At 38.7% G+C, this 14,609-nt stretch overlaps 2 protein-coding genes across 2 annotated transcripts in view; one reads left to right on the forward strand and one right to left on the reverse strand.

The window, feature by feature from the left end:
- zgc:103755 (CAP-Gly domain-containing linker protein 4) overlaps positions 1–1,962 on the reverse strand; it is a 59,410-nt gene extending 57,448 nt beyond the window's left edge. Inside the window, exon 1 of the mRNA XM_055006048.1 lies at positions 1,842–1,962. The gene's annotated coding sequence lies outside the window, so the exon portion shown is untranslated. The remainder of the gene's footprint in view (positions 1–1,841) is intronic.
- Positions 1,963–8,200: 6,238 nt separating this feature from the next.
- On the forward strand, positions 8,201–13,575 carry c20h2orf50 (chromosome 20 C2orf50 homolog). Its single transcript, XM_023270629.3, has 3 exons — positions 8,201–8,578; positions 9,932–9,971; positions 11,459–13,575. The coding sequence occupies exons 1-3, from the start codon at positions 8,376–8,378 to the stop codon at positions 11,651–11,653; spliced, it is 438 nt and encodes a 145-aa protein (XP_023126397.1). The 5' UTR covers positions 8,201–8,375; the 3' UTR covers positions 11,654–13,575.
- Positions 13,576–14,609: the final 1,034 nt, after the last annotated feature.

Genomic DNA, 14,609 nt, shown 5'->3' on the forward strand with positions numbered 1-14,609 from the left:
CAATTATGGTGTTCAATACCGTTTGTTTATTTATTTATTTATTGAATCTCTTTTTTTTGTTGTTGTTGTTTTGTTTAATTGATGGGCAGTTAGTAGTCGGGAATAACACACCACCTCACACTCTTTAATTGTAATAGCACCGCCTGTTAGTTCCTATCCCTGTTCGTCCTGTTTCGTCCTGTCCAGTCTTTGTTTCCCCCACACATCACTGAGGTGTAGCACTGCCCCCCCTGGCTTATAATAGGGAATTCTAATAAAGAATATCTGCTTAGCTTTCAGGGAGGGCTGGTGATGGTCACACACATACACTAAACATTAAAATATTTGGCTGCAAGACTAAAATATGCATCAATCTCATATAATGTTGACAGCCCTTTTGTGGAGTTAAACAATGAGAATAAATGCAGAAAAAAAAGGGAAAAAAATGAAATCACACAGGGCAGGAAGAAGCCCTTTATCAAGGAAAGGAAGAGGAAAGCAGGTTACTCTTTGCTGGGATCACAAGGATTGGACTGTTCATGATTGGACTAAGGTTCTTTTCAGGGATGAATCCAGTTTTCAGTTGATGCCCACTCCAGCCAACTTACTGGTTAGGAGGAAGCCTGGAGAAGCTACAAACCAGACTGTCTGCCCCTACAGTAAAACATGGGGGTGGATCAGTGACCATCTGGGGTAGTTTCAGTCTGGGTGGAACAGGGCAAATGAACCAGGTCATGTACAGGACTACTCTTGGAAACAGTCTTCTTCCATCAGCTGGAAAACTCTTTCCTGCCTCCAATGACTGGATTTTCCAACCAGACAATGCCCCTTACAACACAGCAAGGTCAGTTAAAGCCCGGATGGAGAATCAGAACATTGGAACCATGCCTTGGTCTGCTCAGTCACCAGATCTAAATCCAATTGAAAACCTGTGGAAAGTCATCAAACGGAAAATGTAGAACCCCAAGCCCAAAAACAAAGCAAATTTGTTTGAATTAGTGCAACAGGAACGGGCTGCTGTGACACCAGAACAATGTCAGAAGCTGGTGGAGAGCAGCCAAGATGCATGGCTGCAGTAATCAGAAACAATGGTTATGAATCAGTACTAACTCCTGTGTGGATCATGTGAACAAAACAGACAGAAAAGAAGTACAAGTGTTCTGGTGTCTTCCTGTAGTTCTCAGCAGTGCCTTCAACATGAGCAGAGGTCCAACCAACCTCAATAAACAAACACCTGTAGGTTTCCCACTAACCTGCAGCCAAAAGCACATATATTCGAGCTACACGGCGTATTAACAATCATTAGCTGGTGGACAGATGAATTATATTGGTTTGGATTTCTAATGCGACACATAAAACTACTTCCTATATCAACCTAGCCTTAGCTAACTCAATTATAACAGCGACCCGCTCATCTCACACACGTGTGTATCCCCAGGAGCAGAAGAAACAGTGTGCTATCCTCTCAAATGTCCAAATATCATCGATTTCCACCCAACTTGGTCTGCTAACAAAACTGTTATTTGACCTAGCACCATGTCCACGGTGACAGTTAGCCGGCTAGCATATGCTGAGAAGCCGACTCGGGCTTAGCAGCAGATAAACTACACTTTAAATAACTATTAGTAGAGCTAATGCCTGGTCTGTAAGAGGTTAGCAGCCGCTGCTTTCATCCTAGATACGAGCAATGAGGAGAAAGTTGCTGAGGTGCCTCCTGTCACTCACGTTAGCTCCTCTCAGGTAACGGTGATGTCCACTAGCTAAAATAGGGCCAGGCACTGTGGACACGAAACGCAAACAGAAACCAGAAACGGAAAACATCCTGCTAGACTGCCAGAGGGACATAAACACGTGAACGTTACCTTCAGCTCGCTGCTTCTTGCAATTCTCTCATGAGGAAAATGACTGGAGAGCCAGCTGGATGTAATTACTGTCAAACTCAACTGTGCGCTCCAAAACGGAGGAAGCGCCTGTGCCAGCTTCCGGTTTCACAATAAAGGCAGTTTTCAAATTAAAAGTAACTCAACAGCCCTGTAAAGCCTGACCCATCAAAAAAATAGCCAGAAAATTCAAAAAATTTTTGAAACTGAGATACTTATTGTAATATGTTTTGTAAGAAGTTGAGAGGCGTTTGGTGGCGTGAGGATGTTTATTCTCACGAGCAGGCATCAGGTACGTGCATTAGCATTGACAGTCAATAACATTAACATTGCGGCTCCCGTAGCTCTGGGCTTACTCGTGCTACTGTAATAGATATAGGAGATGCGCATACACTTTTTTTTAACTGCGCCAAGTTAGAACATTAATGAATGCAAAACCAAACATATATCTGCATATATGACACTTATTACCCCTTTTGACAAAATTCAAAAGAAAATTTTGCAATATTATTTTGTTTATAATGTATTTTTTGTATCAAATTTGATCCATTGGACATTTTTGGCAACTTTTTGCTAACAATAATCTAAAGCAAAACCCCATTTTCTCCAGTCTAATTAGCACTGAGTGAGTTGACACACTTTACAACAAAAAATAATATACTAATAAATATAATTAAAAGAACAAAACAACAGACTGCAGGGAGCTTTGTCTCTGTCTCCCAGTAGGTTCTCACACTGAACATCTGTACTCCCACTAAACTTGCTCTATCTCCTCCTCATCCTCATCTTCTAACTGCTTCATGTCATTTGTGTTTCCATCCAGTATCTCGCTGAGGACATTTTCAATGTATTTTCTTTGTCTCTCTTCTTCCTCTAGTCTTTCTGACATCGAAAAATTGGCCACTATAGTATAGCGATGATGATTTCAGAGGAACTGTTCTTGTAAAAATACTCAAAATGCATTTGAAGATGGCATTTCATTCATTAAATAAGTTAAGTCATTAAAATAGTGTGTGCTTGTATTTTCATAGGTATAATGTAGATTACATTGCAAAAATGGTACATGAGGATTCAGGATAAAAGCATGTTAGAAACCTAGAGTATCAAATTTGACACAGACATTATAACATTTGAATATTCTGAGCATTTTCAGGAAAGAAAAAATTCTAAAATGATTACTAAAATCCTTGAATACAAATATTCTCTTTAAAAGAAAAAACTTTCTTTAGCAGATAAAATAGAATTCAGATTTTACCCACAGATTTCACAATTACCCCGTCTCAGACAAATGCACTGTTGAAATGGATATTAAAGAGGCGTTCACTTTGCTGACACATCATCCTTGTCTGAAGCACATGAATAACAAAGAACAGAATCTACTTTGAATCACAGAATGCAGCACTGCAAAAAGCTAACCATAAAATGTACAATAACTAGCTGGCAGCAATTGGCAAGTAAGTTGCTGTAGAATATTTTACAGTAAGCTTACTGTAAACTTAATCACAGTACCTATGTTGTTATTTACAGTAATAATTATCTTACTGTAAATGCAATCACAGTAATAGGGTACTGTATTGTCACAGCAAACATGAGATTACCGTAACAAGCATTACTGTACTATTTTAATACTGTAAATTAATTAGTTGTAGAATATTACATACTGTAAAATAAACACACTGTTGTCATAAAAAATTCATTTATTTTCTCACATCACTCAAACATTTTACATTATAAATTCACAGACACACACATGCACTCTAACATATATATATATATATATATATATATATATATATATATATATATATATATATATATATATATATATATATATATATAAAAATTATAATTATAAATTATATTATATATTTATATATTTTATATTATTTATAATATATTATATTATATTATAATTATAAATTTATCCTGTCAGCAACTTACTGTAAACATGTTCTACAGTAGATATTCAGTCATTTTACAGTAATGTTACTGTAAAAACTATAGACACTTGTTACAGTGAGTGGAATGGGCATTCTTGAAAGCATAGCAAGAGGAACATCTATTTCACCATCTGCTGCCACAGTCTGAGAGGTTATGTCCACACACAGCGAGGCTACATGTCTCATCTTTCTGTTCAGTAGACAGTAATTTCCCTGGGGCAGCAGAGGGAGGCTGGACACTTTCCTTAAATGTCCATTCAGACAGACCAGGTTGGTATTTACTGAACCTGAAGGACCTTTTGATCTAAGACCTTATCCTTTTCTGTGTGACCCTCAGTGGTCTCCCAGGGTCAGGTTCACATTTCACTTGGCTATCATGATGAGTGTATTTGTTAGCATGTGCAAACATGTTGTGTTGTTTTTTAATGACAACGCTATTGAAATAATAAAACTAGAAAAGCACTCAGAGAGCGCAGTACTCTGGCTGTTCATTCTCCCATATGGCATTGTCAGAAATACAGCATTCTGTTTTCATGGAAATGCAGCATTAGTTTATTAGTTATTGATGATCAGAAATCACGGCACTATTGAACATTGCCATTTAATATAGATGTACCCACAAACAAAATGACCTTGCGCTGAGCATAGGCGTGTGTTATGCATGTGTACGTTATGTACAGATACCGAATCACATGACCTAAATATGTAGCAGGCGGTGGGAATTGATGGGACTCAGAAACACCCCCACAATTTAATCACTTGTTCCTTGTATTTCTTATTCTGATGGATAAGTCCTGATAAGTCGGTCTGTTTGTAGTAGGATCACAATCATGTGATCGTCAGCAGGCAGCTGATGTAGTGTTCACTTGTTGTCATGGCTACATGTGATGCCGTGCTGCTATCTGGCAATGTTACAGAAATCTTTATCAAATCCGTGGATCTAGACTAGAAGCTGCATCACTGCCAAAATCTAATCATTCGATCCTTGTGTCATTTCTGACCTTTCCGGAAAATTTCATCCAAATCTGTTAGTCTGTTTTTGAGTAATGTTGCGCACAGACAGAATAACAGACGGACAGACAAACGTACGCTGGTCGTCACATAATTCCGCCACGTTCCTTGGTGGAGTAATTATGACCAAGTACCACTGGACATAAAGTCCAAAAATCATTACCGGCACACATAATATGATGCAATATGATGGGGCTAGAGCTGCATAGTGGATCAGTGGTTAGTGCTGTCCCTTTGCAGTTAGAAGAACCCTGGTTCGTGTTCCGGCCTTCCTGGGATCTTCCTGCATGGAGTCTCCATGTTCTCCTGTACATGTGTGGGTTTTCTCCAGGTTCTCCAGCTTCCTCCCACAGTTCAAAAACATGCTGAGGTTAACTGGTAATTCTAAATTGTCTGTAGGTGTGAATGTGATTGTTTGTCTTTATGTGTAGCCCTGTGATAGACTGTTACCAGTCCAGGTGTCCTCAGCTGGGATAGACTCCAGCTCCCCACGGCCCTAATGAGGATTAAGCGGTGTATAGATGATGGATGAATGATGCAGCTACAAATGCTGAAGTGCATTTTAAATAAATTTGTTCCAATTTTAAGTTTATCTACACTGAACAAAAATGTAACTTTTCCTTGATGGAGGACAGTTCAAGGACAGGATCAAGTTGTCAACACATCCTGCGGTTCTTTTGGCTAATTAGAACCCGTTCTATCCAGACACAACAAAAATAGCAGATGTTGTTAGGTTTGCTTTTCTAAGCCAGGAAAGAAGTCTGTCTGCATGTGGGATAATATTGATTAAGGATGTTAACATTATTTGAAATTTCAGCCTGTTTTTTGTTTGTTTGTTTGCTTTTTATAATAAATGTGTAAAGTGATACCTTTTTCCTGCTTTTTCCTGTGATTTAAGTAGTTATTATCTGGAATTTAACAAAACAGTGGGAATCTGTAAAATGCTTCTTAATCTATCTTTTTCAATCTTCAATATGGATTTTTTTTTCAAATGGTCAATATGTGTAAAATAACACTATTTTTTGCACATTTAAATGGATTCAAATGATGCAATTTTACAGCCAAACCTTGTAAAAGAAATCAGACTTTTGATGTGAACATTGTTTACATTTTGTTCTTGTTCACATTTAACATATAATCAAATACCTTTTACGGAATTTTCACTAGTTAGGGCTCCTTGCATTCCTACTGGAATGCAAGGAATTATTATTTTACTTTCTACGTCTGACAAGAAAAACGCAACGCCCTAAACATACAGGAAAACGGGTGAAAATTTGCACACACACCAGGACCGGCGAAAAATTTGATATTTTAGGGGAAGTTACTCACCTGTGTGCCAAAATTGCTCAATAGCGCCCCCTGGAATGTTATAAAAATTCAGCCCCCGGCCTCTGAAATTCGGTATACATGTGTAACTCATCAAGATGCACAAAAAAAGCCTCTTGCATCATAACCCATAACCCAACAGGAAGTCAGCCATTTTGAATTATGAGTCATATTTTAGACAATTTTGCGTCATTTTTGGACATTTTTTAAAAAGCTATAAACTCAAACAGTGTAACTCCACCAGAGCTGAAATTTGACCAGGACACTAGTCATGGCTGATCAAAAGTTATCAAAACACTCCGCAAAAGTCTGAGGGCGTGGCCATGGCGACCAGCAGAATGCGGCCATTTTCAGTGTGATTCATATTTTGGACGGTTTTGTCATTTTTGGACATTTTCAAAAGCTATAAATGTTACGGGGAGTGTGATTTTTGCGAACCCCAGTGAGAACACACAGAGCAGTAGACAGGAGAGTGTAATGAGCTTTCTTTATTCTGATATACTGAAACAATAATTTGCCACTATGGCCAGAACTCGCTAGCTGAGGGAAGGGGGGAGGAAGACAGGATCCGGAGGCTTGGCTATCCGGAGGGCACACGCCGGTGCTGACGGCGTGAGTGGCTGCTGCCATGCGGTGGAGACTCTGAGTCTCTGAGTGGGGCAGAGCTGGTCAGTGCAGGCTGGAGGGGGCATGTCCTCTATCTGGAGGCCATGTGCTTCCTCTATCCAGAGGCAACTTAGGAGGGGGTCCAGGACCTCTGTCTGGAGGTATCACTGAAGACCCGGCAGGCAGCTCGCAGACCAGTCTGGAAATAACGCTCGTAGTACTCCCAGTGCAAACAGTATGACACCACACTGCATGCAGTGTGGGGTTGGCTCTTAAAGCCCTGCTGATGATGATCAGCCACAGCTGCTCTCCCTCTGCTGTTCACCAGCCAAGCAGAGGGGGAGGCAGAAGCCGGTGAGCCAACCACAGGAAGAGGGAGTCAACCGCTGTCCATGACAATAAACTCAAACAGGCTAAACCCAAGGGAGCTCAAATTTGGTCAGGATGTACACCAGTCATAGGTGATCAAAAATCATCAAAATGCAAGTCTGAGGGCGTGGCCATGGCGACCAGCGGAATGCGCCCATTTTATATGTCTTGCCATGAAACTGGAAATTCTGTATAAATAGCCTCTACATGCTCCAATCAGCCTCAGACTTTTCATGTGTGATCAGATGCCTGTCCTCATGAGCTCCATAGACTAATAAACAGTGAAAGTGGTAGCACCATCTGGCAGCCATTTTGGATTTCTCGCCATGAAACAGGAACTAGCCTGTACATGCATCAATCTGCCTCTAACTTTACATGTGTGATCAGAGACATCCATAGGCTAATATACACTCTCAGTTACAGCGCCACCTGGTGGACATGCGTGGGACAGCCGAGCCGCTCAGATGCGAGGACCAGAACAATGCTGCTTGCAGCTTTAATTGAAATTGTTCTTACTTTTACACAAATACAATTAGAGTTAATTTGTTTTCTCTTTTTTATTTGTTTTTTAATGTTTTTGACAGAGAAAGAGGGTGGAAGGAAATTAAGAGATGGGGTAATAGAGAGGGAAGGGGAGTGACAAAGGGGGCAGAGGTGGTGAGGGTGGGGAGAGAAGTAGGTGGAGGGATACTGGAGAAGAGGAGGGATGAGGGTGGGGGAGATGGAGATGGTTGTGGATGGTCATGGAGAAAGGGAGGATGGAGAGGTGGGGGGTGGAGGAAGTGTGAGGAAAACTTGCTGTCATTGTCACATTTCAATGCAAACGACTCCAGCAGCCATGTTTCTCTTTTTTCTTTTGTGCTCCTTTTCTCTTCTGTCTTTCCTGCCATCAGTCTTCTGAAGAAACCAAAGAATCCCTTGTTTCTCTTGTTTTTGACAGGGAGCTCTTGGTTGTCCACCTCCGGGGTTTCCTGTTCCTCCTTAGTTTCTTTTATCTCCTCCTCTAAGTCTTTGTCCTCATCCGGCAGTTTGTCATCTTCCTGCACTTTTTCCTCTTCCGGAACGTTTTTATCTTCAGTGCATGTTTCTGCTGGAACACTGTTGCCTTGGAAACGTAAACAAAGCGGCTGACGGCTGGCAGTGATTTCTCACATCCCGCTTACTGGCGCTAAAAACTACCATTTGATTCATTTTACGCACTAACTGACCTGGGCTCAGTTTTAGTCAACAAACTGAGCGACTTTCTTCCTTTTAAATCCAGCTGATGGAGCTAAACAGGCGCGTGTCCTCCGCCGGTTACCGGTTACCGGAGAGATCCACCGGGACAAGGACGACAACCGGCGGGGCACCGGCGGAGAGGACCACCGGACAAGGTTCTGGACAAAACCCGGACCGGAGCGATGGCTTTAAACGAGACGAGGTGTGGAAGGAGATGGTCTGGAAGGAGAGGAGAGGCGTCCTGGAGTGGTGAGAAAAAGAATTTAAAAATCAGCTTTAACTGGCTTTAACCTCAGATGCTCCACTGAATGGACTCTTCCATAAGTGGGTCAGAAATTACCAGTATTATTATTGGTGTTGTGGGTCAATATATAATTGAGGGACCTTTTAAGTCCATGGGATATATCTTGCATACATTTTTATTAAAAGTTAAAAAAACGAACAATTTTTTATGCTCATTGTGATCGTGTATTTACAAATTCCATAATTATTTATTATGGAAACAATCACTTTTTAATAAAAAATGACTGGGACTTTTTGTAACATAGTTGACATTTTTGCTGTTTTCAGACCTACATGGCCGCCTAGAACCAAACACCACATGGCATTTTTAGAGAAAGATTCTTCTGAATATTATATATACAAGTAAGTAAAATTGAAATTGAAAGTTATTTCTAAAGATATTGTAGTAAACCTGTTGACTACTTTATATTAAATAAGTCAGAAAGCCTTGGAGTCTTGCCAGTCTTTTCTTCAGGAGGAAATGACATCATGTGGAGCAGGTCATGTGATCTGGAATTAACACACTTCCTGGAGAGGTGTTTTTGTAATAAGTAATTTAGTGGAAAGTGATTTCTCTGACACAGATACAATTTGTTATTTTCCATATAAAATTTGATATATTGACAAAAAAGAAATATCTGTCATGATTATCTCAACTTAATAAAAAGAACACAATCAAACTATTTCTGAATGAGCTCATTTTTATTATTGTTTAGCTCAATAGAAGGTGGTTGTTATTAAATTTGGATGGTTATTTGGTTGACATTTTAGTGATATCCAGTCATTTTGTATTAATAAGTGATTGTTTCCATAATAAATAATTATGGAATTTGTAAAGACATGATCATAATGAACATAAAAACATTTTTTTTATGTTTAATAAAAATGTATGCAAGATATATCCCATGGACTTCAGAAGTCCTTCAATTATATATATCAACCCTGTAAATGTATTCCTGACAGCTACAATTGATAAGAATCACAGGTTTCCATGAGATTCTATGGTAAATGAATGAGGGTCATTTTTGATCCACTTATAAAAGCTTTGGGTAGTAATACAAATATTATAATTAGGTAACTTAGAAATTGAAATGGAATCAAATCAAAAACATTTTTTCAGGAATACCTGGGATATGAAATGATTACAACTTTTCATTACAAAGATATTGGAGAAAAATGACCTCACCAGTCATTTTTGACCCATTTATGCATCTAAGGGTTACAGGAGCTACAAGAGTGAGTTACAACGGATGTTAGTTTAATGTTTGGTTAAATATCAGTGAACATAAACAGACTGAACCAATAGATTGTGGTCCACAGGGAGAAGAATTGGGGCTTTCTCAGGAACTATGATCAGATGGTAAGAAAAATGCACACTATGATAGTAAAATGAACCTTTTTCAACAGTTTTTGGGTGACTTTAGTTGTTGAAGAAATTAATGTTATTTTACAGTTTTTCCTGTTCCCATGTTTTGTTAAATTACAGATAATTGCTACTAAAAATCACAGAAAAAAAATCACCTTTATTCATTCAGGTAATCTCACAGAGATGAGACCTGTCCTCAAATAGCAGAATAAAACACCACTGACTCACTGACAAACAACACTAATGACCTGACAAACATAACAATACAACATGACTCATTCCAGAACTGGAAGACATTTGCTCTTCAAAATGTTGGAAAAATAAACCTTCTATTTGACCGTTTTCTGCTCCATATTCATCAATAATAGGTAAAAAACTATCAAAGGCTTGATTGACTCAGCTTACACATCAATGGTAGCATTTTTACTCTGCCAAGGAGTTATGTGATGATCAGCGTACGCTCTGTCTGTCTGTCTGTCTGTCTGTCTGTCTCTCTCTCTCTCTGTTAGCAACATTACTCAAAAATGGACTAATGGATTTGGTTAAATTTTCAGGGAAGGTCAGAAATGACACAAGGACCAAGTGATTAGATTTTGGGAGTCATGTAGCTTATAGTATGGATCCATGGATTTGTTAAAGATTCCTGTATCATTGCAAGATAGTGACACGGCATCACTGTAACCATGACAACAAGTGAACACTACGTCAGCTGCCTGCTGACGATCACATGATCGCAACCCTAATACAAATCCACTGCTGTGGACTTCTCAGATAAAACAGTAAATCTCAAATAAAACAGTTAAAATGAAATTTAAATAAAATTTTTTTACATTAATTTTTTTCATTGATGTCTCTTGGAATTGTGGGAACATTGTTTTAATCAACATAATATTTTAAATAATAATTATTATGCATTGAACGTGTGTCCTACAACATGTTAGCATAACTTTTTTAGCTGGTAGAAGAAAACAGTGAATCTCACGATATGCTGGAATTAACATCATCAAACAGTTTTCCTAAAGAATAGGTAGAGCAAAGCTATGTCCTCTCTTCTATTTTTCATATTTTCATAACATTGTCAGTCACTCTGCCTCATATTATCAGGATCAGACTAATTCTTTGGACTGTTTTCCATCAGTCAGTTTGTCCTCTTGGTCAGCAGTAACAGCAGCTAAATATCTAGCTTCTACTGCTGAGAAAAAGATCACATTAGCATGGATTAGTAACCCTGTTACTGTGGTTAGAGTAGGGTTAGCAAACAACACAGAAAACATGGAATAAAAATGGTTCCATTAATGTGGAAGCTGAGCCAATCAAGCCTTTGATAGTTTATTACTTATTATTGATGAATATGGAGCAGAAAACTGGAAAAGAGAAGGTTGATTTTTCAAACATTTTTAAGCCCAAATGTCCTCCAGTTCTGGAATGATCCTCATAGAGCCAAATGTTGACACACATCTAACTGTGATGTGTGTTTGTAGGGGCAGCTGAAACCAGAGGAGCCTTTACCCACCTATGTGTCCCTCTTCTCTGATCGCTTCCCCAACACCAGCAACCAGATCTTTGGCAGCAGAATGTCCACTCCACTGGGGAGGGAACTGGTCCGATTAGACAGGCTGTTACTCTTTCAAACCAACCATCACAAGCGCAAGCAGGATCCAGAAATGCTGCCGTGATAGACCCCGCAGGAGCACAGTCGCTGCACATCTGGACCTCTGTTAGCCGGATCCTCCAAGCAGGACCGTACTGTGCTCAGCTCAGGGCTTGGCAGTATGTAATAAAACTTTGTGAGCTTAGATGTGATGTGGAGGGTTTGTTTTAATCATCGGTAAATATGGAGAAAAATGCAGACATCTACTTAGAAGCTATACTGGAGGCACAGTCTGGGGTGATATGAAAGAGCTGTTTACTGTCCTATATCTGCTCATTGACCCTAAATTGTGTTTATTATTAGGTGCTTTTGACCAAAAGAGGCTACAAGCAGCACACAGAATTTAATGGTAAAGGCAACAGCAGACCGTTAAAGGCAGGAGAGAGGGGAAGACTCAGATCACATTCATGTCATCTGAGCTCTATCAGGGATTTAAGTAGATACTTGATAATCAAACACAGAGGAGTCAAACTCATCTTAGTCCAGGTTCCACATTCAAACCAATCTGATCCCCAGTGGACCAGTAAAATCACAGCATAATAACCTATAAATGACCACAACTACAAATCTTTCCTTTGTTTTAGTGCAAAAACGTATGTTCTGAAAATGTTCACATTTAAGGAATTATCTTTTTACAAAACATCACGAACAACCTGAAATTTCTTATGAAAAATAAATTCAGTTTCAGCAACATTCAGCCTCAGTTTATCATTTCCACATTACAACTTCCAGATCACAGAGTGTCTACAAAGGAACACAACATTTAGTCACAGCTGTCTGGAACTGTATGATATAGTATTTTACTTTATGATCAAAACAACAAAAGACAGACAAAAAAGACAAAATATTACAAAATTGAGACACAAAACAACCAAAAATGAGACAAAAGACATGAAACACAACAAAAAAAAGTTAGAAAGCAACAAAAAATGGACAAATGACACAAGACAAAAAATGAGAAAATCATGAAACAAAACAAAAGAGAAAAAAAAACTACACAAAAAAGTTAGAAAGCAACAAAAAATGGACAAACTACAAAAATTAGACAAAAAATGACAAAAGCGAGAAACAAAACAACAAAAACATGAGACAAATGACAAAAAAAGACAAAAACACAACAAAAACAAGACAAAATATTACAAAAACGAGACACAAAATGACAAAACAACAATGAGCACTCCACTATTTTACAGTATGATCAAAACAATTTGTTAAGGTCTAGAAATTATTTTAAATTTATAGTTTTACTAATTTACAATCTGCAGTTAATGTCTTCTCTGTAACTTTTACACTTTGAGGGCTGGATTGGACCCACTGGAGGACCGCTTTTGGTCCACGGGCCGCATGTTGGACACCCCTGATCTAACAGGAAACCTGATCAAATCTGGATGACTGAAAAGTTGTATCACTTCTTTTCTCTATTGAACAGTGTCAGAGGGAAAATGAGCAGAAGCAGGTTAGAAGCAGGTTGTGGATCCTTGAACAAAAAACACAGAGCAGAGTTTAAAACAGCTCGAATATCAGAATTAACCAGGTGAGAATCTGATGCTATGTTTTATTTTGGTAATAAAAATTGCTGGTGTTTTTTATTCCTGAAATGTCTGTTACACTTATTGTTTCATGCTTCTGGGATATAAGCCATCGTTTTATGAAGGAGTCAGTTTGTTTTCCTGATCTGATGTAGCGTCTATCTATCTGCACTTTGAGTGAACTGCAGCTTATCTCAGGTTTTTGTTCTGATGTTGCTGCTTTAATAAGCTATTCATTATATTGTTATGTGATTAAAAAGTAAAAAACAGTGCCCCTTGTCTAAATCTGAATAAAAATGTTGTTTCCCACTGAATTAAAAAAAGCACATTATTTTGAAATGATTACATGATTTGGATTTTGCTTTGTCATGTGACTCTATGTCAGCGCCTCACTGGAATAAAGGCTTTGCATTTTAAAGAGTGTGCTGAATTATTGTTGTCATGCTGGAAGTGGCAGATGATACCAAATGTTTTAATCTGTACAGCAAATTGTACACCTTTGCTCCACTTAGTTTTTTCAGTCTGGGTGGAACAGGGTGAATGAACCAGGTCATGTACAGGGTTACTCTGGAAAACAGTCTTCTTCCATCAGCTGGAAAACTCTTTCCTGCCTCCAATGACTGGATTTTCCAACAAGACAATGCCCCTTACCACACGGCGAGGTCAGGTAAAGCCTGGATGGAGAACCAGAACATTGGAACCATGCCGTGACCTGCTCAATCACCAGATCTAAATCCAACTGAAAACCTGTGGAAAATCATCAAACGCTAAATGTAGAACCACAAACCCAAAAACAAAGCAAATTAGTTAGAATTAGTGCAACAGGAATGAGCTGCTGTGAAGCAGAACAATGTCAGAAGCTGGTGGAGATCATGACAAGATGTATAGCTGCAGTCATCAGAAACAGTGGTTATGAATCAGTACTAACTCCTGTGTGGATCATGGCACTAAAACAGAAAAGAAAACATGGAATCCTAAAAGCTGTTTTTGGCAGAACAATGCCATAGATATTAATGGAAGAACTGAAGTGATTTTGGTTATTGTCAAGAAAATGTCTGATATCAGCTCTGAAACTAAACTCTTATGAGCTATTTTTGTTGTTATTATTATATTTGTCCAAATAAATGTACCTTTAGTGGTACCAGGCATTAAAATGAACAAGAAATTGATGAAAGCAAGGGTAGTCTAATAATTTTTCCATGACTTTATTTTAATGACTTACGCTGAAACACCTTAGATTGTAAGTTGTTGACAACAGATTGTGCTGAAATGTTTTCCATCACGTGGTTGCAGGAAGGACTTTCTCATAAACTTGCACTGTTTCAGGAGTTTCAGGATGAAGTGCAGCCCATAGACTGAATAATAAAGCTTTCTTCTACAATCTATGGTGGAGCCTCTTCCAGTCAAAACACAGATTTGAAACGCTGTGGTGGAGCGGAGGGTGTTTCAGCC

The sequence above is a fragment of the Amphiprion ocellaris genome, chromosome 20, assembly GCF_022539595.1.
Source record: "Amphiprion ocellaris isolate individual 3 ecotype Okinawa chromosome 20, ASM2253959v1, whole genome shotgun sequence".
NCBI classification, from domain to species: Eukaryota; Metazoa; Chordata; class Actinopteri; family Pomacentridae; genus Amphiprion; species Amphiprion ocellaris.

Excerpts from the sequence above, each read along its gene's own strand:
- c20h2orf50 (XM_023270629.3), top strand. The coding sequence starts at position 8,376 with ATGGAGCTAAACAGGCGCGTGTCCTCCGCCGGTTACCGGTTACCGGAG. Across the intron at positions 8,579-9,931 it reads AGGAGAGGCGTCCTGGAGTG|GGAGAAGAATTGGGGCTTTC; the intron begins GTGAGAAAAAGA and ends TGTGGTCCACAG. Across the intron at positions 9,972-11,458 it reads TCAGGAACTATGATCAGATG|GGGCAGCTGAAACCAGAGGA; the intron begins GTAAGAAAAATG and ends GTGTGTTTGTAG.